This window comes from Bos javanicus, chromosome 25 (assembly GCF_032452875.1).
Source record: "Bos javanicus breed banteng chromosome 25, ARS-OSU_banteng_1.0, whole genome shotgun sequence".
Lineage (NCBI taxonomy): Eukaryota > Metazoa > Chordata > Mammalia > Artiodactyla > Bovidae > Bos > Bos javanicus.
The window spans coordinates 36,169,142-36,194,196 of record NC_083892.1 but is presented as its reverse complement, the minus strand read 5'-3'; the positions used below and the strand labels follow the sequence as shown (position 1 = coordinate 36,194,196).

Sequence of the window (25,055 nt, the reverse complement as noted above, 5' to 3'; positions counted from 1 at the left end):
GAATGCAGGGCAAAAACTGGAGAAAGAGGGGGTGCCTGGTGTATATCAGAATAGCAGATGAGGACTTAACCTGGAGGTCCAGTGGTTAAGACTCTGTGCTTTCAATGCAGGGGCTGTGGGTTCAATCCCTGGTCGAAGAACTAAGATCCCACATACAACACAGCCAAAAACTTAAAAAAGGGACAGCTAAGGGAATAGCAGACAGGCGGGTGCGAGTGGTCCAGAGGCCATGGCAGGGTGTCTCTGGCTTGTTCAAGGAATAGCTAAGAAGGCCAGTATTGCTGAGTGGAGATTGTGTAGGATACAGGATCAAAGAGGTTGTCGGGGTCCCAAGCATAAGTCAGAATAAAAACTCTGGCTTCTACTCAGAGTGAAATGGGTAAACACTGAGGGATTTGAGCAGAGGAGTGACAGGATCCGCCTCACATTTTAAGGGGTTCCTGGGTGCTGTGTGTAGAACTGGCTGACGGAGAGGCAGGGCTTGAAGGCAAAGAACTGCTGAGGAGGCTGCTATAGGGGCCCAGACAGGCGGGAGCGGGTGAAGTGGGGAGAGGCAGATGTGAGAAGTGACCAGACTCTGGACATACTTCCAAGCTGTCACTAATAGGGCCTCATAATAAGAGAGAATGTAAAATATGAGAGAGAGAGGAGTTGCGGATGACTCCATGGGTTTTGGCCTGACACTTGGAAGACTGGAGTTGATAGCAGCTGAGATGGGGAAGTCTGTAAGAAGTGAGACCGGGACTTTGGTATGTTACAGGTGGAGATGCTGGAGACAGGAGTCTGGAGTGTAGGGTGGGGGGAGGGAGAAGCTTGAGATAGATGTTCGAGTTGGTACTTAAAGTCATGAACCTGAAGGGCTAAGAAAGCCACTGAGGATGGAGATGGGGAGAGGTCCTAGGGCTGAATCCTTGGACATGACACCAGTTAAATAGGCTGGAAGATTAGGAGTCACCTGGGGGCTCAGGTTTATTCTCTGGGAAGACAAGCTCACAGGTGTGGCTCTTCCCTGTTTAGGGAATGTTCTAATGCTTACACCAGAAGCAGCTCACTCTCCAGTTACTGGTTTCAGAGTGCAAACAAGGCTGTGGGGAGGGAGACAATGGGTGTATGAGTGTTTCCAGTTGATAAATACTAATATCAATTTGACTTATGTTTTAAAATAGCTTTACCTGGGTTTTTTTTTTTTTTAACATTTTGGCTTCTTTCTCCTTTGTCTTCCTCAATCTCTTATAGACAGTCCTTAATATTTTGAGCCCCAGGTTTTCCTCTTACCCTTCGTATTAGAACTATGCTGACATTACGGTCATTTCATTTTTTTTCTGGCTTTTAGAAAACCCAGTCTTTCACTTTTCTGTTTCTCCTTAACTCTCATGCTTCCTGCCTCATTTCAGGCCATTCTAAACTTTTTCTCACTACAGAAACCTTGAATGAATGGAATCTCAGATTTCTCCATTGATTAACTGAGACCTCTCAGTCTCAGCGACTCCAGCCTTCTCTCACATTTGTATATTACGTTTATCTGTGGAACGTATGTCTCTTTCCATCTTGTTTTCTAAGCTATGTATGAATTTCTCCTGGACAAGCCCTTGATACAATTCTATAAACCCTACTTTTTAGTACGTAGGGCTGTGCTCAGTTTTAGTCATGTCGTAATGAGACCATCTAGATTTTCCACTGCCTTTTTTTTTTATTGCCTTCTTATTTAACTTTTTGTTACCAAATCCTGACTGAGCAGATCTTGAAAAACTGAAGTGTCTGGTGGTACCTGGTCGCCAGTAAGCATGTGCCTCTGCTGCTTTGCAGGGCCCTCCAGGCAGCACAGAGAAGACATCTCTGCATCCCAGGAGGAAAGCCTACAGCCGAACAGCATCCCAGCCACACCTATGCTCACCTCCACAGCTGTGAAGAGTGGGCAGCCCCTTGGGGCATCAGAGGAGATGGAAGAAGGCGGCAGCTCAGAACTGGCATTTCCCCAAGGGTGCGTCCCCCGGGGAAACCTGGCTCTGATTTCCCAGTCTGGTGTCTCCCCGTTTCTGTTGTGGTGTTCCCTGCCACAGGATCCCCTCATTCTTGGTTCTTCTCAGGTCCTTTCCCCTTTTTTCAGCTTTTCATTTTCTCTTTTTCCCTCTACTCTGAACTTTCTGCTGGCTTTAATGCTGGCCACTTTACCTCCTCTTTTTACCCTATATTTTTATCCCTTGTCACTGATCCAACTTCATTCCCAACAGCCTGTACCTTTTAGGCAACCCAAGGTCAAGGTCCTTGAGTCCACAGCATTTCCAGACTCCGCTCAACCCTTCAGATCCTGGTCTGGGCAAGCAGCTGACCCGGTGAGCTTTTCTTATCATCTTCTGTCTTCACTTCAAGTCTGTCCCCCATTATGAGGGGATTCTCCCTGATCAGTGCTGCTGTGCTGGTGCTTTCTAGACTGTTTTTAACCACACAGCACTTCCTTCCAGTGTAATGTGGAGCCCTAGTGTATAAAACGGATGGAAGTAGAGCTGCTCTGATGGGAGCAGGGGTGCGAATCTGGACCCCTGGTCTGCTTACTGCCCTGCCCCCGCTTCCCCATTCCCCTGGGGTGCCAAGAAACTCTTGGGTCCTTGAAAACCTCTACTCTTGGCCACTGCTTCCAGGCTCAGCTTGATGGAAGAGGATGAGGAAGAATTAGAAATTCACGACGACTTGAGTGAAGATTGGCAAGGTTCAGGCAAGGTGAGTGGACCCAACAGTCCCTTCTCCCTTTAGAACTGGAAGCAGATGCAAGGGAAAGAACCTAGAGTGATTCTCCTTTGTCTTGATGATGCCTTGTCCCTGGAAGCTGCCCCAGACATTTTCAAAGAGTCATAAAAGAGTAACGGTTTGTAAGTTTCTATTCACTTTGCTTGGACTTAAAATTTTTCTCCCCTATCCTCTTAAAAAAGTAAAGTACCAAAAAGGACTGGAACCACACTCCCATTCCCAATCCCCATGTAAGTATTTTGTTTGTTAATTGCCCCAGAACTAAAGAGAGCCCTCAAGCTAGAGAGAGATGGGCAGTTACCCAGTGCTTAGAGCCTGGCAGCAAGTCTCTCCTGTCCCAGCACAGGCTCAATTGACCTCCTCTCCTGAGAGGGCTGCCCGAGCCCCTCCTCCACTCACTCCTCTGCCCTTGCCTGCCTGCTTCCACAGGAGGAAATGCTGCCAGTTCAGTAGGAAACACATTGAATTCAAATGAGATGTCTCATAGGAGTCCTAGGTTCCCCTACTTTATCAAGTTAACTCCATAACCCCTCTCGGCCTCATCTTTAAAATGGACCTTTTACGCAAGATACAGAGAAAAGGAACCGTATAAACAGAAGAGTATTGTGTTTCTGCGGCTGTTCGCTCCCTCCTCTGCTCTTTGAGGAGGAACGGGCACAGCGGAGCGGGGTGGGGCTTGGGGGGTCTTGTGCTTGAAGGCAAAACCAGACAAAATGTTCACCCAGAGCCCAGACAGCAGGACCTCTGTTAGGTGTTTAGTGCTAAAGTTCCCCCAGGAAGACCCGACCTCTGGTTCCAGCGCTGAGCAAATGGAGGTCTCCGTCGGCAGGCCAGGAGAGGGGGCACTGCCCTGATGACTCTCACTTTGCTCCTCTGCCCTTCCTGGCTGCTTCAGGGACCCACTCGGCCTCAAATTTGCCACGTGAGAGGGAAAGGACCCTCTGTTGTCTGCAGGTGATGGGAGTGGGGAGGACTGTTCTGACATTTGACCCCATTCTCTCTAGTCCTCCTCCTCCAGTGAGCACAGGCTGGACCTTTTAGATTCTACAGAGCTGAACACTGAGGTGAGTGTCCCCAGAACAGACTGCAGAAGGCAGGTTAAGAGGCCTCAGCCCTGGGCTGCCGTCTCAGTCACCTGGGGCTTTAGCGTGTCCTGGGGGAGGGGCGGTACGGGAAGAGGAGGAGAGTGTCACCTGGAGGACACTGCAGTCATCTTTTTGACCCCTGGTCCATTGTTAGGTCTCTGTATTTTACTTTAATCTTTCTCATTACAGGATTTCTGATGTAACCCTAGGTCCTTCCCCATCTCCACGACATGACCCAGCAGAAGATGGAATGAAAGGAATCGTTGCTTCCCCACCCCTGGTCTCTGAGGGGGAAGAGCTGGGCTGTGCCTTGCTCCCTGGCCTTCTCTGACGATGCTAGGCTGGGGCAGTCAGAAGCCCCTGTCCTTGGGGCTCCATCCCTCTGTTTGAGCAGAGTGCCTATTTTCTGCTGTTTGGAGTTGGGGGGGGCATCACCTCAGTTGTAGAGAGGGGCACCGCACACCTGTGTTGAAAATAAGGAGCCCATAATTTTTTCTGTATTGTAGGAAAGTTTCTGAGCTGCTTTTGTGCCCTATTGATTTAGCTCAATAAACACGTATGAGTCAGTTGCAGGATGTGGCTTGAGACTGTTAAACTGATGGGAGGTCAGGTTCTTTGCTGGAGCCTTAAGCAGCTCTGCCCAGCCCTGTGGTCCCATGTACAGGTGCTGGCATTGCCCCCACCCCCGGCAGGTGCTTTGTGCACTGGCTCTCGGGGATGTGTTGCTTAGTCAATGGGATACTGGCTGCCCCCGAATAGTTTGTCTGGTGGAACGAGTTTAGGTCGAAGAGGGAAGGTAGGGGAAGCGTCCCGAAGGGCGGACCACGTGCCTCCACTGAGACCAGGCCAGTTCCCGTGTCTTGGCAGGCTTCACCCATGTGCTGCTTTCTAGGGATAATTTCACGCTCTCATCCCAGAGACAGCTGTTGTAACTTGAACTTCATTACAGAATCTCAGTATCTGAGAGTTGGGAAGAAACTCAGAAGATATTCTGAATGTCCAACCCCAAACCTTCACCACCGCCCTCTCCTCGTCCTTTCATTCCCCAGCTAGTTCCTTACCAAGCCCTGGCAAGTCATTCTCCAAAATTTCTCTGATCTCTTTCCTGTCAGTGCTGCCGTCATCTCACACCCAGACTCCATAGAATAGCCTCTGGCTACTGGACTTCTTGAAACTGACTTGTTCTCATTTTGCTTCTTGAAACACTGTTCTCTGTTCCCTCTAACAAGTAATCAAATACCTGAAACTGTTGTCACCTTTCTGCTGTGACTGCTTCCTTGTGTGGTTTAAGGAACTCTTCAGCCTCTCCTTTTAGATACAACTTCAGTTCTTCCCTGTCCTGGGCATCTGCTGTAATCTCAAGTTATCGCTGTGTGGTGTCCCAGGCTGCCCAGCCGGTCTAGTGGTTTCTGCAGAAGGATGCATGGTTTCCTGTGATGAGGTCACTCAACCAAACTCATTTCTTCCTCCTCCTCCCTCCCTCCAGATAAAAGCTAGAAGTTGGGTTTGTGGGTCCCATTTTAGAGAGGCAGAGTGCCAGTGCCCCGGGCACCTTCACCTGTAATCAGTGGAGCAGTTCCAGAGAGGAGCCTTTTCTGTGGGTCTGGGAGCAGAGTGGGAAGACCAAGGTGAAGACAGAGGTCACTAGGGGTCTAGGAGGAGAAAGAATCCCAAGTTACTTAAATACCCATTAAGCTGGTACTTCATGAGATCAAAAGAAAGTCGGAAGCTCTGGAAATGTGGAGATCTTTATGCAGCCGACAGACCAGTGGAGGAGGTTGAGTCCCAACCTTAGAATCTATGCGTGTTTTACACCATGATCCCCAAAGTCTTTGCCACTCCTCATATATTGAGACTTTGGGTCTAAGTCCTTTGCCTTTGAACACGGGTTCTGTGAGTGCTAGGTAAACACGATACGGTGGGGTGATGCTGGGCCAATTTCTGAGCCCAGACCTTGAAGAAACTGGCAGCTTCCACATCCTGTTTCTTGAGACACTCACTCTTGGTGCCCCAGCAGCCATGTGGCGAGGTCACATGGAGGTGTCCCTCCAGCAGCCCTAGCCGAGGTCCTGGCCTGTACTGAGCACCAACTGCCAGGCGTGGTTCAGATGTGAATCAGGTGATTCTAATGCTCAGCTTTTGAGTCTTCTAGTTAAGGTCCCAGCCATCGGGGAACAGAGACGAGCCATCTTCCCAGTACCTTTTCCAGATTCCTGACCCACAGAATCCAAGAGCATAACTGAACGATGGTGTTTACACCACTTTGGGGGTTCATTATGTAGCATCAGTAACTGAAACAGAACCTTAGTCATAAGATGCTTTGGGCATATTTGTCAGTTTAAAAATTACTTACATATTAAATGAAAATTTACCATCTCTTCTATGCATTCACACGTAATGGATGAATTTATGAGGGAATGTTTTAAAATATTTTATTGGTTAACAGTTTTTTGCTCTAAAAGAAACATTATACTGAGAGCAAAGTGAGAAACGCGAGAGAACATTGTTGTGCTTGTGCCGCTCCTGCCGGCTCCTGCGGTCACTTGGCCTTTGGACGTAGGGCATCTTTCCTCGGCAGGTCCCGGCATTTGCCAGTGGTTGTTCAGCAGTTCACTGTGATTTTGGCGTTTTTATGAGAGGAAGTCAGCTCATGTCCTTCACCATCTTATCTCCGCCCCTATTTTGAGAAACATTTTTAAAATCCGCTTATTTTCTGAAGTTCTAGTTAAAAGTGTGTTTAAAACTATCAAAATAAACTGAACTTCTTAACTGAAAAGATTATCTTTCAAACATTTAAATCCGAATGGAACAAGTGCTTCTTCGGCTGCATTTGATGAGTCAGAACGCACTGAGATTCTTCATTTGGAAGACTTGTCAACAGGTGAGAAAGTGATTTCCAAGTTGAAATAACAGCATTCTTAGAGGGAGAAACACACTGTTTGGGACAAAAAACCCACTACATCCTGCAGCACGTTAAGTTGCAGTTGGTCACGCAAGCTGAGTTTACTTCTCTGACCTTATGACACTGACCTTGTTAGCCGTGAACCATGGCACGTGTAACCAAGTGAGGGCACCAGGGTCACTTGAAAATACAGTGAACTTAACTTTTTATTAGTTATCTTTAGAAATCTTCATTTTTCCTGCATGACACCAGTGGATATTTTGTACCACCTGAGTTGCAGGCACCGCCCTTGACAGCTGCAGCTCTGGAGGGTTCTGTGCCAGTAAGCCCCGAGCTGGCAGAGGCAGGGCTGGGGCTTCCTAAGCAGCAGCTCCGGTCAGTCAGGCCCAGGTCAGGATGGAACCACAGCTGAGGCCAGTCCCGGCAGGAGAGGTGGAGGCCTCTGCACGGCTGAACCTTCCCGTGTTGATAGGAATGTTTGCAGGGGACTGGCGTTGCTGTGCCTGTCCTGGCTGCTGAATCACTGCTTAAATCATTTTAAATATTTTTCAGTAAGACTTTTTCTTCCCTTGCAACCATGAACTCTGTCAGAAGGTGAGTTGCTGAAAAAAAAGTAGTGTTAGTCATGTCTGGCTCTTTGCGACCCCATGGACTGTACAGGCTCCTCTGTCCATGGGATTCTCCAGGCAAGAATACTGGAGTGGGTTGCCATGCCCTCCCTCCAGGGGATCTTCCCAACCCAGGGATCGAACCCAGGTCTCCTAAACTGTGGGCAAATTCTTTACTATCTGAGCCACCAGGGAAGCCCTGGAGGAGTTGGTGTTCTCTCCTAAAGTGAAGAGGGTTTTTCCAGTTTGTTGAGAAAAGCCTTCTGCTAAGAAACATTTAAAATTTTCACTTTGTCCTTTGAACTCCAGGCAGCACTGACCCTGGGGGTTACAGGATGAAAGAATTTGTGCTTGGATGACGTGAGAGAATGGGGTGATATTTTCATAAATACATTTTAAGGCCTTCTCTGTAGTTCCTTCCCAGGGAAAAGGAGGGGAACATCAGGATCCTGAGAAGAAGCCACAAAGCAATTCACTCTCTAGCACAGATTCCCTGAAAACCCTGTGTGTTGAGTGGGATTGCTGAGAAATAGGCCCTGAAGAGTGCTCAGGCAGGAGGGGAGAAATGGAAAGCCAGCAAACTCACCAGAGATGAACCCAGGAACCTCAGGAAACTAGAGGGCAGGGCTCAGAATGCTGGGGGAGACCCAAAGGACAGTCCATTTACTTGAGTAGATTAGACCCGGTCATGGGCTGAGTGGGGTGGTAGAAGCGGAAAAACAGGATCGTGTGTTGGCCCCCCCATCAGGATGGCGAGGGCGCCTGAGGCGGGAACTCAGCACAGGTTCTCTGCTGAGGTGGCAGATGCTGTGGCTTTTGTGACAAAAACTTTATAATTCCACTTAAATTTTTCACTGGGACAAGCTGCTGAGCATAGTGGTTAGTAGAGTGAATTTGGGAGCTACAACTTCTGTTCGCTGTGTACTGCTAGCTTTGTGACGCTGGATAAAGTATTTGCTCTTCAGGTAGTGGTGAGCAATTCACATACGTTAGTTTCATAGTTACAAATTTAGCACATAGTATACACTCAGATATAATCTTTTACATTATTTTGATGTAAGAACTTAAGTGGCCTATTATACACATTTAAAACAGATGTAAAAATGAGTCTGTCTCTACCAACTCAAAATGAGGATCCACTGAGAGGTCTGGAGCCTGTCGTGGGCAGAGTGCTTCCCCCGCGCTATTTACCTGGTCCTCCAGTCACACTCCAGCAGCTTTCCCGCTGCTTTGCCTGATCATGAAGACCTGGGAAATCCTAGCTCCAGTTCAAACCCTCGAGGTTTCCAGAGACTGACCATAGGTGCTGCTTGCTCTGCAGGAGGACTAGGGCTGTGGCCACAGGGCTTTCACCAAGAGGTGTCAGAGCAGGAGGTGGCCAGTACCAGACCTGTGTTAATACAGGGCTCACTGTACTTAAAAGATTTTAATGACCTTTGTGTCTCCAGAGCTCAAAATTCTGGAGACTGTTCAGGAATAGCCAAGAAAGTTCTGAGAAAGGATGAGCACCTTCACATACATCAGAACATAAAAGCATTCTACTTAGGACCATGTGATATTGACACTGGAATAACCAAATAAATCAATGGATAGATTAGGAAAGAATCTAGAAGTAGGCCCCTTTGTGAGAATTAATAATTAGGACACCAAGAGACTGAGGGGACTTGGCCAAGATGGAGTAGAAAGACCCTCAGTTTACCTCTTCTCATGGGCACACCAAAATTACCACTATTTACAGAAGAATTAATGAGAAAGATCAGAATCTACCAGAAAAGATCTTCTACAACTAAAGATATAAAGAAGGAACCCCAAAATGGATAAGAGGGGCAGAGTTAGGACAGAGTCGACCCAGAGTAAGCAACCCTCAAATACAAAAGTAATTATAGTTGCAGAGGTTCTCCCCATGGAGGGTGGGATTGGCAGCCCACATCAGGTGCCAAAGCCATTGGGAAGATGGGCCTGCAGAATGGCCTTGAAGGCTAATGGGGCTTGCTTGAGGGAGAGCCAGAGGGCTGTGGGAAATGGACTCCACTCTTAAAGGGCACATACAGACACATGGTGGGGGACTCCGGGCGGAAGAGTCTGAGGCAGAGCCACCTCGGAGAGCCTCCCAGAGAGGCAGGTGGCAACCGGCATCCACCTTGGGGACATAAGTGCTGGCAGAAGAGCTTGTTCTACCACAAGGACACTGGCGCTGGCAAGTTCCACGTGGACTCCTCCCTCTAGTTCATCAGCCTTGGGACTTGGCCCCGCCACTGCCCCCACCCCCAACAGCCTGCAGGCACCAGCGCTGGGAGCCTCAGGCCAGGCAACTGCCAGGGCTCATGGGGTCCTGGCATAGCAAGCTGCAGGGTTGTGGTCCTGGAACTGGTGTCTGCCCACTGGTGGGCTGGACGGGGGTCCAGGGCACCCCACCCCCAGCACCTGGCAGGCTGCCTTAAGACCCCCAGAGCCCACAGTCACTGTCCACTGAAGGGCGCAGGACCCGACTTCACTTCACATTCCAACTCTGGGATGCAACTCCGCCCATCAGTCGGCAAGTACCAGCCCCAATACCCCTGGGCTCTGGGTCCAGCTAGTAGCGAGCTGGCAGGCCCTAGCCCCACCTGCCAACAGGTAGATATTAGCTCCAGACCATTGCAGCCCCATAGCCTGCCATAGTGGGACCCAGCCCACCCATCAGCAGGCAGATAGGCACAGCCCTGGCGTCCCCCTGAGCCCTGCTCACCAGTTCTAGGACACCTTGGGCCCTTGGCCAGAGAACTTGGGATTTAGCACCACCCAGCAAGCAGGCTGACACCAATGTCAGGATCCACAGGGCCCAGTAACCGGAGACCCTGGGACCCATCTCCGCTCACCAGTAAACCAGCACTGGCCCAGGACCCCTGGGGTTCTGCAGTCAGCTAGCAGCCTTGTGATCAGGCCCCAACTAGAAGCTGGTAGGCTTTGCACAAGACAGGGCCTAGAAGCCAGCCCAACGAGGGGCCAGCTATGCTCACCAGACTGCCCACAGTGATTAGCCTGCCACCATAACCCACACAGGGCCACCCCTAGAGCGTGTATCCCTGGTGACCAGAGGGGAGTGCGCTGCTGGGATACATAGGACGTCTCCTACAAAAGGCCATTTCTCCAAGACCAGGAAATGTAACCAATCTAACATAGTGTGCTGGTCACTCAAGTCATGTCCAACTCCGCGACTCCATGGGCTGTAGCCCACCGGGTTCCTCTGTCCATGGACTTCTCCAGGCAAAAATACTGGAGTGGGTTGCTATTCCCTTCTCCAAGGGATCCTCCCAACTTAGGGATCTAACCCAGGTCTCCTGCAGTGCAGGCATATTGTTTACTGTCTGAGCCACCAGGGAAGCCCAGGAATTCCAATACATTCATAAAAAAGAGTCTGGCCCTACATAGAAATAAAAACAGCAAATTAAGCAGAGTGAGGTGACAGAGAAACGTTACAAAAGAAGGAAAAAGACAAAGTTGCAGAACTACGTGAAGTGGAGACAGTCAATCTACTCGATAAAAAGTTGAAGGTAATGGTCATAAAAAAGAACTTCAGAGAAAAATAGAAAAACAGAGTAAGAAGTTAGAAGTTTTAAGGAAGAGTTAGAAAATATAAACTGGAACTGAATAATAAAGAGAAAAATACACTAGAAAAAAATCAACAGATTAAATGATACAGAGGAATGGATCAGTGAGCTGGAAGACAGCAGTGGAAACTGCTACAGCTGAACAGAAAATAAAAAATGAGGACAGTTTTAAGAGACCTCCAGGAGAACACTGAGCACGCTACCATGCACGTTACAGAGGTCCCAGAAGGTGGGGAGAGAGAGAGAAAGGGGCAGGAAACATATTTGAAGACATAAGAGCTGAAAACATCCATAATCTGGGGATAGCAACAGACATTCAGGTTCAAGAAACACAGAGTCCCAACCAGGATCAACCAGGATACACTGTAATTAAAATGGCAAAACTGGAGAATATTGAAAGCAGTAAGGGAAAAGGAACCAGATTCATACAAGGGAACTCTCGTAAGGCTATCAGCTGAGTTTTCAGTAGTTTTGCGGGCCAGAAGGGAGATGCGTGAAATGGTGATGAAAGAGAAAACCTACAACTAAGAATGCTTTACCCGGCGAGGTTTTTGTTCAGATTTGATGGAGAGATCAAAAGTTTTATAGACAAGCAAAAGCTGGAAGAGTTCAGCACTACCAAACCAAGAAACCTTAAAGGGATTTACCCAAGCGAGAAAAAGGTAACACTAGAAACATGAACATTACAAAAGGAAAAACCTCATTAGTAAAGGCAGATATACAGGAAAAGTAGGAAGTTAGCCACATACAAAGCTACTAGTAAGATTAAAAGACAAAAGTAGTAAAAATCATCTATACTCATAATAAGTAGTTAAGAGATATACAACAAAAAGATATTAAAATGTGTTTGAAATCAAGAGATCAGCAAGTTAATCACATATATATATAGACTGCTATGTGTAAACCTCATGGTAACAACAAACCAAAAATCTATAACACACACACAGAAATTCAAATACTAAAGATAGGCATCAGTTCACAAGGGAATAAGGCAAAAAAAGAACAAAAGAACTACAAAAACAAGCAGAAAACAACACTTGGACTGGAGACACATTAATGCCACAGGTGTTAGTTTCTGCAAAAATCCCCCAGTCAACATTAACACCATGGGTGTTAGTTTCTGCAGAAATTCCCCAGTCAGTAATGTGTTAATAAAACAGCAATAAGTGCATACCTATCAGTAATTACTTTAATGTCAATAGACTAAATGTTTGAATCAAAAGACATAGAGTGGCTAAATGGATACAAGACTCATATATGTGCTACCTACAAGAGACTCACTTCTAATCTGAAGAGACAGAGACCAAGAGAGGGGATGGAAAAAGGTATCCATGCAAATGGAAATCAAAAGAAAGCTGAGGCACCAATACTTAATATCAGACAAAACCAACTTTACAACAAAGACAGAATAGGAGACAAAGGAGGACATTATGTAACGATCAAGGGATCACTCCAAGAACAATAATTAAAGATATATATGCACCCAACATAGGAACACCTCAATACATAAACTAAGCCTCTTGATGAAAGAGGAGAGTGAAAAAGTTGGCTTAAAGCTCAACATTCAGAAAACAAAGATCATGGCATTTGGTCCCATCACTTTATGGCAAATAGATGGGGAAACAGTGGAAACAGTGTCAGACTTTATTTTTTTGGGCTCCAAAATCACTGCAGATGGTGAGTGCAGCCATGAAATTAAAAGACGCTTACTACTTGGAAGAAAAGTTATGACCAACCTAGATAGCATATTCAAAAGCAGAGACATTACTTTGCCAACTAAGGTCCGTCTAGTCAAGGCTATGGTTTTGCCAGTGGTCACGTATGGGTGTGAGAGTTGGACTGCGAAGAAGGCTGAGCGCCGAAGAATTGATGCTTTTGAACTGTGGTGTTGGAGAAGACTCTTGGACTGCAAGGAGGTCCAACCAGTCCATTCTGAAGGAGATCAGCCCTGGGATTTCTTTGGAAGGAATGATGCTAAAGCTGAAACTCCAGTACTTTGGCCACCTCATGCGAAGAGTTGACTCATTGGAAAAGACTCTGATGCTGGGAGGGATTGGGGGCAGGAGGAGAAGGGGACGACAGAGGATGAGATGGCTGGATGGCATCACTGACTCGATGGACATGAGTCTGAGTGAACTCCGGGAGTTGGTGATGGACAGGGAGGCCTGGCGTGCTGCGGTTCATGGGGTCGCAAAGAGTCGGACACGACTGAGCGACTGAACTGAACTGAACTGAATATTAACCGACATAAAGGGGGAAGTTGACAGCAACACAATAGATGGACCTGGAGGGTATTGATGCTTAGTGAAATAAGTCAGAGAAAGTCAAACACTGTACATCACTTATAAATGGAATTTTAAAAATACAACAGACTACTGAATATACCAAAAAAGCACTCATGGAGAAAAAATTAGTGGTGACCAGTGGGGAGAGGGATGGTAGAGGGGCAAGATAGGGGCGGGTGATTAAGGGGTACAAACTACTATGAATTAAATAAGCCAGAATGATATTAGTGTGTAATACAGGGAATATAGCCGATAGTTTATAATTATAAATGGAATAGAACCTTTAAAACTGTGAATCACTATGTTGTCACCTGAAACATATAATATTGTACATAAACTATACCTCAATTTAAAAAATAAGGCTCCAAGGTTTGTACAGCACAGGGAATATAGCCAATGTTTTGTAACTTTATTTATTTTTTTAGCTTACAATATTATTTTTTTTCTATTTTATTTTTTTAACTTTACAATATTGTATCGTTTTGCCATATATCAACATGAATCCGCCACAGGTATACACGTGTTCCCCATCCTGAACCCTCCTCCCTCCTCCCTCCCCATACCATCCCTCTGGAGTAAAATCTCTAAAAAATGTAAATCACTATGCTGTATACCTGAAACTAATGTTATAACTCAACTACCAATAATAATTTTAAAAGATGGCAAGTGACTATTCAACGGGGGTTTGGAGACATTGGCTGGCATCCTAAATTGTAAAATAACACCAGCTCCAAATCAAAATTCTTCATGGATCAAACGTAAAGCCTCATAAGAGTTAAGCATAAAAACAAAGCTATGAAATTATAATTTGGCCCTCCTAAGCAACACACAAAATCCAGAATCAACAGAAGATGGACATTCTTAACCTTACTGAAGATTAAAATGCAGAGGGAAAGGGAGCGGGCAGCTGAGAACAGTAATGTTTTCTGCTCTTCCAACACAACAACAAACACCACACTGGCGTCTGAATCTCATACGATGAGAACTTACTGGGGACGACGTGACTTACAAGACTGAAAAAAACCCAAAATGCTGAATAGTTAACTTTGTGCCGTGGCTTTTCATTCACCGGTCACCCAGTGTTGAGCTCCTCTATGTACTTGGACCGTGTGGAGGTTAATAAAAGAGCCACCACCAGGGCCCGCCATCTGGGCGGGAGGTTATCCATGAAGGAAAAGCACTCTGGAGAGACAGCTTCCTAGAGTGGGTGGGGTCTGACCTGGGCCTCGCAAAGCGGGGAGAAGAAAAGGGTCCTCCCAGCTAGAGAGGCTGAAATCGGTGGCCCCGTGCGCCCTGGCGCTCGGCACCCGCGCAGGGCTGGGCCTCCGTGGAGTGGGCGAGCTCTGCACAGGTCTCCCTCACCTCAGGGGAACAGGAGGGGAGAAGGCGGGTGAGAGCAGGTCTGAGTCAGGTTTGGAGATCAGCACCCAGCCTGAGAGAAGGTCGAGGAGTAAGAGAATGCACGCCACCTGGGCTGGGCGCCGTGAAGTGACTGGCCCGGAGGCCCTGCTTATTCTGGCTCTTGGGTGTGGATGGTTCACTTGAGACTGACAGGCTGATGGCTGGCACCACGGAGTCTGAAGAGATGCTGAATCAGGGGCATGTGGCCAGGGCAGGCCTCGGCAGCACTGCCCTCTGAGTTCTCACCACACCCCGGACAGGAGTCCTCCACACAGACCCGTTGCTCTATCCCCTAAGCTCAACAAGCCACTCTCAGCCCAGATGCAAGTTCAGCGGAAGACAAGACAGGACGCAAAGCATCCTGAGCACTTGTCACTGCTGACAGCAGCACTCTGGTCAGTCAGTGTGTGGTCTGTAAACGAAGGTACACAGGAAAGCGATTTAGAGCGATTCTTAGGGGGAGAGACAGCTTGAGCCCGAGAGGTGGGGGTGAGGGTGGTTAAAGAGAGGCCAGGTGGTCAGGATGGGAAGCCTTCAGAATTTCCTGACGGGCTGAGATGAGTGAAGAGTTTAGATGACTGTGCCTTTGGCCTTAGCAGCTGGAAGCCAGTTGCCCTCAGCTGTGGGGAGGAAGGTGCAGATGGAGCAGAGCTCTGCAGGCAGGTCACAGCCCAGCTGTGCCTGGCAGGCTCCGCTTCCTCTCCCCAGGTTCTGCCACATTCCCTTCAGGGAGGTTGGGGGGGTTGTGTGTGTCTCAGCCTTCTTCCTAAAGACAAACCAGGGGGTCTGTCCCTCTCCAGGGAAGGACATCGTCTCAGGTCCCCCTGCAGCATATCTCCCCTCAGAGCCGCCCCCCACCCCAGGGCTGGTACGCACAGGCAGGGCAGGGCTGGGAACCTGAGCCACCGTCCCGCTCACACTGGAGCGCAGCGTGGGAACAGGGAAAACCTTGTCACTATCACTTTAAATTTCTTGGGGGGCGTTGTTTCTCGACCCCAGATTCAGAGAAGGAAGTGGGGCAGATTTGCTGAGAATACCCAGCAGCTGCTCCCAGGACCGCTCATCCTCATACGTAAAACTTCCTGCGATGACACCGGAAATACAAGTGCTGTCCCCACGACCACAGCCCCCTGGAGCCCGGGCCAGAGGGGAGCCATGGACAGGCCCCGGGCCCTGGGCCTGCTCTGGGCGCTGCTGACTCTCTGCCTCACTGCTGGTGAGTGGGGGCCGCAGAGGAGCAGAGGCCCTGGGTGCGGGTGGAGACCCAGGCCCGGACCTCGTCCCTGCACCTTCTCCCGCAGGGACTCCGGAGGTGTGGCTGCAGGTTCAGAGGGAGGCCACTGAGGCCTCCTTCACCGTCCGCTGTGGATTCCTGGGCTCGGGCTCCATCTCCCTGGTGACTGTGAGCTATGGGGGCCCCGACAGTGCTGGGGGGACCATGCTGGCTGTGCTGCACCCCACACTCGGCACCAAGAACTGGACAGCTGCCTGCCGGGCCCGCTGGGAAACCAGTACCAGCATCTCCCTCACCTTGGAAAGGGCTCCCACCGCAGCAGGGGACTCCAGTCCCAACACCACCTTCTGCTGCAAGTTCACGTCCTTCCCTGAGGGCTCCCAGGAGGCCTGTGGGAAACTGTCCACCAGCACAGACCAAGGTGGGGCGGATGAGGAGGGGGGCTGGGGGGACAGGGAGGGACTTGGGACGCCAGCCACCTGACTGGTATGTCTCTCTGTGCACAGAGCTCCCTGCTCCCAGTCCAGCCTCCGTGCTGCGGGCCGACCTGGCCGGGATCCTGGGGGTCTCGGGGGTCCTCCTCTCTGGCTGCATCTACCTTCTCTACCTCCTGCGTCGGCAGAGGCACTGGTGAGATGCAGCCCCCGCTGAGCCCAGTCCACCGCCCCCATCTCCCCCCATCCCAGGCCGGCCACACGCTTTGCCTCTGACCATCCTCACTCCCCCAGGTCCGTCATGAAGCTTCAGCCGCCGAGACACGGCAGTCCCCAGACAGACGGGAGAACCAGTGTGAGGATGGGGGCTGGTTTCGGAGGGGAACGGAGGGAACTGCAGCTGGGGGGCCAGGAGATGGAGCCTCACTCGGGCCTCCGTCCCCATCATCCCTGCAGGCAGCCGGCCAAGCCTCCCTGACCTCCTTCCACGTTCCCTACGCCACCGCCGCCACGACCTCCAACTACTTCAGCCCGGCAACCCTGCACCCGGTCCCCCCACCCCAGCCACTGCCCGGGTGGGTGCCGCCCCTCACCCACGCCGCGCGCCGACCCCAGAGCCCCGGCCCCTGGGCGCCCCCGCCGGCCTCCGCACGCAGCAGCTTCGTCTCGGTGGAGAACCGACTCTACGCTCAGACGGAAAAGCGGCCGCTCCACGCCGGCGCCGACCACATCTCGCTCCCGGACCGTCTGGGGCGCAAAGCCGCTTTGGGGCCTTCAGGAGTGCGATGAGAGGGACCCCGGGTCACTCTGCCTTTCTCCTCTCCGGGCCTCTGGGAACCCCCCCCCCTCTGTTGGATGTCCGCGTTCTGGGGGCCACAGTCTTTGCACAGCTTGTTTTATCCTTAGGCTTCCAGCGAGCGTCTCCACACAGACCCCGCGGGCTGCGGATGTGGGCAGCACGTGTGCAAGCGTGGGCACCCGGGTGTATGTGTGAGGCGACAAAACCCCATCCCAGGTGGTTTCCTGTTTTCAAGTCCTCAGTTCCCCAGGTGAGGGCGATAACTGTCAACAAAAATGGTTTCTCTGACCTGGCCTTTTCTTCTTTGGGGGTGCGGGCGGTGGGGGGCGGGGGGCAGGTTTGTAAGAGCTTAGCGGCGTTTCAACCCCTGGGAGGGGCCAGGTTAGGACCGGAGGGGAGGGGGCGTCAGCATGGGGACCTGTCCTCTGCCCCACCCCTGGCGGAGGTAGGGGGTGGGGGTGTCCTGGCCCTGCAGGTCTGGCTGAGGAACGCCAGGTGCAAAGACAGGTTGGGGGTCTGGTGGCCCAACCGCAAAGCCCACTATGTCCTGGGACCGCAGCAAAGGCTTCTGGGGCTTCAACCTCAGAAAAGTGCCCAGGTCAGGGGCTCCCCGAGATGGCCTGGGGGTGGGGCCCTGATGCCCTCCCTCCAGAGCTGACATTCGGAGGCAGGGGACCCACCTCAGCTCTGCCCACACCGGCTTCCTCCGGCTCCTCTCTGTTACCTGGGCACCAGGATTGCTCCCCACTGGCCACCTTGAAGGGTGGTGGGGGCAGGCAGAGGCCGCTCAGACCCGGCCTGAACCCACGATCGCCCCCCACCCCCGGGAGCAGTTTTCCTCCTGTAAACAGGCCCAGCGGCCCTCAGCTGGGCCCGGGCCTCCTCACACCTTTGCCACAGGAGACATGGTGAGAACCCTGTAACTGCAAGGACCCACGGGCCGTGAAGGATTCTGGGTGGTGGGGTGGGGGCCGCAGAATGGGCCTGGAGCCGGGCTCGGACAGCACCCAGCCAGGCGGGGGCACCTGCTGCTCTTGGCCCCTTCCTGGGTCCTGCCTGTGGGAAACCCCAGGAGTGCCACCTCTATCCCAGGAACTGCCTCCTCTGCCTGGCTCAGGGAGGGTCTGCTCAGAGACTACGTCCAACCACAGAATCTTCCAGAAACCTCACTTACTCCTGCAGGCATTGTTCAATGAACCCATGGGAGCCCCACCAGCCAGCAGCTCTACACCACACAGGGGAGAGGGTGAACCAGATAGGGCGAGGGGGTGGTTGAGGGTCATTGGCATCCTCTGAGGAGCCCTCAGCACTGGCTTGTCAGCTCAGTGGTCCATGTAGGATTGGGGGCTCATGGGAAAGAGGTGGGGGTGCTGAGGAGGGCCCTGATGGTAAACCAAGATAGAGATGTAAGCAAGGGAATAGCCTGGGGCCGGGCAGCCGTGGGACCACGTCAAGACCAAGGACAGAGGGGTGGGCAGTGGGGCTGAGGGAAGGCCTTGAAGGAAGGTTCACTTGCCTAGAAGAGACTGTTCATGGGAGGAGGGGACCGCTCTGAGGGCTCCTGGGCCCCCAGCCAGGCCACCGGCCCATCAGAGTCGGGAGAGCCCGCCACCCGCGGCCTGAGCCGGCCTTCCGCCACGGGCCTGTTCCTAGCCGGCCCCAAGTCAGAGGCAGGGGTGGTGAGGGGCCCGGCTGAGAGCCGAGGTGTGGCTGCGCACAGCCCCCTCAAAACCCAGCCTTCGTTCAACAGTTGGGGTCCCTGAGGCCCAAAGGGGCGAGGACTGGCGCCAAGGGACAGGACTTAGCCAGCCCCAGAACTTCCCCTGGGCATCAGGGACATGCCCTCAGCCGATCCGGCGGCATAAGGCTTGGGTTCTGATCCCAGGCGCCGCGCCCCGCCTGGGAGACCCGGGGGGCTCACTTCAACTCCAAGAGGCTCACTTTGCGCCTCACGGGAGGGAGGTAAGGCCCGAGGGGCATGAGGAGATGGTGAACCAGGCCCAGGCACTAAGCAACTCCGCCCGGAGCATCCTATTTACTACTTTGAAAACACCTGCCACTCGGGGTGTTTAACAGCCCACTTAAGAGATGTGGAGCCAGAGCCCCAGGTCCCACAGCTGGGAGGCAGAGGCGTTCTTAGTGGGAAGGAGGGGAGACGCTCGCCGCTGGGCTCGGGGAGTGGCAGAAAGAGACCGCGGCGGAGACGCCGGCCGGGCGTGCGGGGGCCACCAGGTGGCGCCACCGACACGACTGTGCGGCCCCGCGAGGCGGTCCGGAGGCCCCTCCACAGAAGCCGCCAGCCCTGCGAGCGGGAGCAAAGAACGAACTCAAGGCGCGACAGAGCTGTGGGCCCAGCCCCCATCCGGGACCCCCATCCTCTCTAACCAGCCCCGCATCCCCGCCCCCCTCACCCGGCCCAGGAGCCCGCCCCAGAGCCTGCGACCCCAGCCCAACCCTCAGACAGCCCTGGGGACCCTTCCTCCCCGTGACTGCCTGCCACCCCCGGCCACCTGCTCCTCCTCCCTCTCCCATCCCACCGCAGCGAGGCCAGGGGGCCCCTGAAGACGCACCCCAACCTGCTCCCCCCTCGGCGACCCACAAGCTCCCCTTCTGCAGTTCAGCCCCTACCCACCCTCGGGCTCGCCCCGCGGCCCCGCCCTGAGACCACCCCCAGTCCCCAGCGCTCAGGAGCCCTCCTCCCCACCCGGTCTGCCACCTGTCCCGGTGGGCCGCAGCTCCCACCCTCCCTCTGGGGAGCCCACGGCTTTTCTAGGCTTCCGACTCTCGGCTGCCAGTGCCCAGTGCTGCTGCCCGCCCAGACTGAGCACTGGACCCTGGGCATCACCACCACCTGCTGGTGTGACCTCGGGCTTTCTGTGGGTCCGGGGAGCCTCACACCCTTGCTGGTTAGCTGTAGGGGCTGGGCAACGTCGTGGCCTCACCCCCAGTCCAGTCCAGGAGCCCACCACCTGGGGTTGACCTTAGCAAAGGAAGGGAAGGGTCTGGGACCTAGGGAGCAGAAATCAGACGTGGTGTCTGAGGGCTTAACCAGCCCCAGCACCTCCAGAGAGAAGGGCTGGCCTGGATGAGCCCGGGGCTGGAAGGGGCCAGAGTTGCGGAGCCAGGGGAGCCTCTGGCCTCCCTGCTGGTCTCTGGGCCTCTCCCAGGCCCCCGGGGAGCGACTCTCCAGAGAGAAAGCACAGGCTGTGCCCCATCCCCAACACGGGGATGCCCCAAAGCACAGGACACTATGTCTGCTGGCAAAGCCAGGGGTGGGAAGGCCCTCCAACCTCAGGTTCCACTCAAACCCTGCTGAGGGTGGGCATGACGTCTGGAATTTCCATTAGTGACCCCTCAACAGCTTCATTTCAGCATCCATGAAATGGGTCAGAAAGCTATTTGGATAAAATAAACAGACATTACAAAAGATTAGGGTGCTCTGAGGAGGAGGAGTAGGGCTCCTCTGGGATGACCTTTTTTCCCCAATTTTTTTTCTTGTAGCAAAATATACAAAACTTACCACATGAGTCATTTTTAAGGGAAAAGTTGAAATGCAGTTGAGGAACAATATTATGGTAATTCCAGGTGTACTAATTGATACTTTGAACTGTGGTGTTGGAGAAGACTTTTGAGAGTCCCTTGGACTGCAAGGATATCCAACCAGTCCATCCTAAAGGAGATCAGTCCTGGGTGTTCATTGGAAGGACTGATGTTGAGGCTGAAACTCCAATACTTTGGCCACCTGATGCGAAGAGCTGACTCATTTGAAAAGACCCTGATGCTGGGAAAGATTGAGGGCATATGGCAATTATATCTTTAATTTTTTGAGGATCCTCCATACTGGTTTGCACAGTGGTTGCACCAATTTACATTCCTACCAACAGTGCCTAAGTGTTCCCTTCTCTCCACATCCTTGCCAACATTTGCTATTTTCCGTCCTTTTGGTGACAGTCATTCTGACAGGCATTAAGGTGGTATCTCATAGTCATTTTCCTTTGCAAGATGACATTTAAAATAAAACCTGAGGGACTTCCCTGGTCCCTGGTTGGGACTCCACAATTCCCAGGAAGAGGGCACAGGTTCAATCCCTGGTTAAGTGTAAGTAAGTGTAGTTGCTCAGTCGTGCCCGACTCTTTGCGACCCCATGGACTGTAGCCCACCAGGCTCCTCTGTCCATGGGATTCTCCAGGCAAGAATACTGGAGTGGGTTGCCATGCCCTTCTCCAGGGGATCTTCCCGACCCAGGGATCGAACCTGGGTCTTCCACATCAGGCAGATGCTTTACCCTCTGAGCCACCAGGGAAGCCCGATCCCTGGTTAGGGAACTAGAATCCCACATGTCACACGGTGCAGCACCTGCCCCCCAAATTAAAATTAAACCTGAACACGAGTGGTAGTTCTCTATGCAAAGATTGTGGCGAGATCGTTCCAGGCAGGAAAAAGTACGTACAAAGGCGCCATGGTTAAGAAGAGCTTGGCACTAGCATGGCCCAAGGAAGGTCAGGAAACAAGGCGAAAAAGAGAGCAGTAAGCAAAGCCCAAAAAAGGGATCTGGATTTTATTGTTAGGGCAGGAGTCACTCTTGCTGGGTTTTAAGCAGAACAGTGAGATGATCAGAGTTACATTATACAAATATCATTCTGGTGCTGGATAGAGAACACTTGCATGAGAGGGAGAATAGAGAACAGTTAGGAAGCTACCTCATAATCCAGGCAGGAGATGGAGTGTCTGAGTCAAGGATAGTGAAAAGTAGATGGAAAGAAGTGGATGGATTAAAAATGTGTTTTGGAGGCAGAGGGTTGTTCCCGGCTGTGGAAAGAAGGGATCAGGATGGTCTTATGGGTAAAGCCCAGTTTTCCAGCTTGAACAACTAGGTAGGGGGAGATGCCATTCACTGAGATGGAAGACTAACAGCAGCACATCCCAGGGAAAGGGCGATAAGGGGCCAATAAACGCTTGAGTTGAGAGAGCTGAGATGCCTGAGCTCGAATGACGTGCAGCGATGTCAGTGCCTCCTAACAGCCCAGGCAGCATCTTTGGAAGGGACAAGAATTATATGCAAAATATTGGAAAGAAATAAAAGTTCTAAGTAAATGGTAAGATATACTGTGTTTATAGATCAGAAGACTCATTGTTTAAAGATTATTTCTACCTAATGTATCTACCAGAGCAGGAAATGGCAACCCACTCCAGTGTTCTTGCCTGGAGAGTCCCGTGGACAGAGGAGCCTGGTGGGCTGCTGTCCATGGGGTCGCACAGAGTCGGACACGACTGAAGTGACTGAGCATAGCATGCAATGTATCTACAGAGTCAAAGCATTCTGAATTGATACTCCAGCAGGCTGCATTGTAGAAACTGCCCAGCTGATTTTAAAACTTAAAATGTATTTGGAAATATAGAAGTAAAATTCCCATATCATATGGCAATTATATCTTTATTTGGAAAAGTAAAACAATTCTGAAAAAAACGAAGTTGGAGACTCATATTATTGAATTCAAAACTTATGTAAAGCTAAAGTAATCAAGCCAGTGAGGAGTATTGGGGGAAGAATAGATGTAGATAAATGGAACAGAATAGTCTTAAATAGACCCCCGCACGTGTATATTTACAGTCAGCCCTCCACATCTGCAGATTCAACTAACTGTGGATCAAAGGTATTTAGCAAAAATTTTTCAGAAATTTCCACAAAGCAAAAGTTGAATTAGCCACATGTTCGCAACTCTTTACATAACATTTATATTGTATAAGGTATTATAAGTAATCCAGAGGTAATTTAAAGTGTACAGGAGGGAGGTGGCCAAGATGGTTGAGAAGAAAGTATAGAACAGCAAAGAGTCTACAAATAATAAATGCTGGAAAGGATGTGGAGAAAAAGAACCCTCCTACACTGTTGGTGGGAGTGTAAATTCGAGAACATTATGAAGCTTCCTTAAAAAACTAAAAATAGAGCTACCATATGATCCTTCAATCCTACTCCTGGGCATACATCTGGAGAAAACCACGCTTTTAAAGACACGTGCACCCGTGTTCACTGCAACACTATTCACAATAGCCAAGACACAGAGGCAACCGAAGTAAATGCCCATCAACGACGAATGGATAAAGATGCATACATGTATACAATGGAATATTACTCAGCCATAAAAAGAATGAAATAATGCCATTTGCAGCAACCTTGATAGACCTAGAGATTATCACACTATGTGAAGTCAAACAGAGAAAGACAAATATCATACGATACTGCTTGTATGTGGAATCAAAAAAAAATGATATAAATGGACTCATTTATAAAACAGACTCAGAAGATAAGCTTATGGTTACCACAGGGGAAGGGTAGAGAAAGATACATTAGGAGTTTGGGGTTAACAGATACACATTATATATATAAAACAGATAATCAACAAGAACCTGCTGTATAACACAGGGAACTATGTGAAACATCTTAGAATAACCTCTGATGGAAGAGACTGTAAAAGAAGAATATAGGTATTTATTTACACATATAATTGAATCACTCACTTTGCTATACATCTGAAATTATCACAATAAAAATTTTTAAAAATAAACTATACAGGAGAGAGGTGACCAAGATGGTGGAGAAGGAAGACCCTGAACTCACCTCCACCCATGAATACACCAAAATTAAAATTACCTACAGAGCCACTATCTATGAGAATGACCTGAAAATGAGCAGAAAAGATTCCCCACAACTAAAGACAAAGAAGGAACCACACAGATGGCTAGGAGGGGCAGACATGCAGTGCAGTCAGGACCCACACCCCAGGTTGACAACCCACCTATGGAGGGAATACCACAATCCTAGAGGTCCTCCCCAGGGAGTGAGAGGTCCAAGCCCCACATCAGGCTCCCCAGTCCCAGAGGTCCTACACCGGGAAGATGAGTCCCCCCGAACAGCTGGCTTTGAAAACCAGTGGACTTACGTTCAGGAGAGCATGAAGGCTGTAGGAAACAGACTCCATTCTTAAAGGGCAAGTGCAAAATCTCACACAGAGTCCCAGTAGAGAGGCAGATACACAAAAATCTACAACAGACACACAAAAACTAGAAAGGAATACAACCGCACCACTAAAGAAAATCAGCCAATGGGGAAGAAACTAAAAGAAGAACCACAAAAACAACCAGAAAACAAGGAACAACCAGAAAACAACTGACCCAGCTCGAAAGGAGCCTGGGTCAGTCCCACGCACTGATCTTGGCGAGCCTCCTAGAGAGGCCAAAGGCCTCTCCCCCTAAGGACAGAGATGCTGGCAGCCGCCTTTTCTGGAGTTCACTCCATCAGGGTAACACCCGCACTGGCGGGCACCATGTTGGAATCCTCCCTCTAGCCTACAAGCACCGGGGCCGAGGCCCTGTCCGCCAACAGGCCAGCGGCGGTCTCAGGCCCCACGGCAGGCCGACAGGCCAACCACAGTGTACTGCTCCCCCACCCGCCAGTGGGCCTGGTAGCCGCTGGGCCGGGATGCGCGCGACTAGCACAGCTGCAGTGGAAGGGCCCGGGCAGTGTGCGTAGGGGCCATCCCAGAACACACAGGTCTGGTGACCAGAGGGGAGCCTGCTGCTGGGCCCCACTGAACATCTCCCACATACGGGAATTTTTAAAATGTAGATCTTTTAGGATTCATGTGAACTTAAATGACTACCAGTTTAAAACAAGTGAGTCTAGTTATAGGTCAACATATATGAACTCCGTGGTAACCACAAGTCAAAAATCTACAACACATACACAAAAACGAGAGAGAAAGGAATACAGCCATGCCACTAAAGAAAAGCAGCCAAAGGGGAAGAAACTAAAAGAAGAACTACAAAAACAACCAGAAAACAAGGAACAAACGGCAGTAAGTAATACAGATCAATAACCACTTTATGGAAAAGGAAATGGCAACGCACTCCAGTATTCTTGCCTGGAAGAGTCCATGGCCAGAGGAGCCTGGCGGGCTGCAGTCCATGGGGT

At 50.7% G+C, this 25,055-nt stretch overlaps 2 protein-coding genes and 1 long non-coding RNA gene across 10 annotated transcripts in view; 2 read left to right on the top strand and 1 right to left on the bottom strand.

Moving 5' to 3' along the window:
* The window catches only part of STAG3 (STAG3 cohesin complex component), a 31,165-nt gene extending 26,763 nt beyond the window's left edge, over nt 1–4,402 (top strand). For all 7 annotated transcript variants that reach the window (XM_061402124.1, XM_061402123.1, XM_061402121.1 and 4 more), the window contains 5 exons: nt 1,807–1,981; nt 2,232–2,333; nt 2,640–2,718; nt 3,750–3,809; nt 4,020–4,402. In XM_061402124.1, the coding sequence (XP_061258108.1) occupies nt 1,807–1,981; nt 2,232–2,333; nt 2,640–2,718; nt 3,750–3,809; nt 4,020–4,028 (425 nt within the window). In that variant the 3' untranslated portion in view covers nt 4,029–4,402. The remainder of the gene's footprint in view (nt 1–1,806; nt 1,982–2,231; nt 2,334–2,639; nt 2,719–3,749; nt 3,810–4,019) is intronic.
* Nucleotides 4,403–4,493: 91 nt separating this feature from the next.
* LOC133238721 (uncharacterized) lies at nt 4,494–24,581 on the bottom strand. Its single transcript, XR_009733606.1, has 3 exons — nt 24,025–24,581; nt 5,389–7,334; nt 4,494–5,239 (listed from the first exon to the last, which is right to left on the bottom strand). It is a non-coding gene; the product is annotated as an uncharacterized LOC133238721 (long non-coding RNA).
* Nucleotides 14,919–17,371, top strand: PVRIG (PVR related immunoglobulin domain containing). 2 transcript variants are annotated; one of them, XM_061402133.1, is made up of 6 exons: nt 14,919–15,011; nt 15,616–15,832; nt 15,918–16,271; nt 16,357–16,480; nt 16,579–16,639; nt 16,741–17,371. In XM_061402133.1, exons 2-6 carry the CDS (start codon nt 15,772–15,774, stop codon nt 17,071–17,073), a joined length of 933 nt encoding a protein of 310 aa, XP_061258117.1. In that variant the 5' UTR covers nt 14,919–15,011; nt 15,616–15,771; the 3' UTR covers nt 17,074–17,371. The 2 variants fall into 2 exon arrangements, with proteins under 2 accessions (XP_061258117.1, XP_061258115.1); XM_061402131.1 differs by lacking the exon at nt 14,919–15,011 and having other exon boundaries at nt 15,586–15,832.
* Nucleotides 24,582–25,055: the final 474 nt, after the last annotated feature.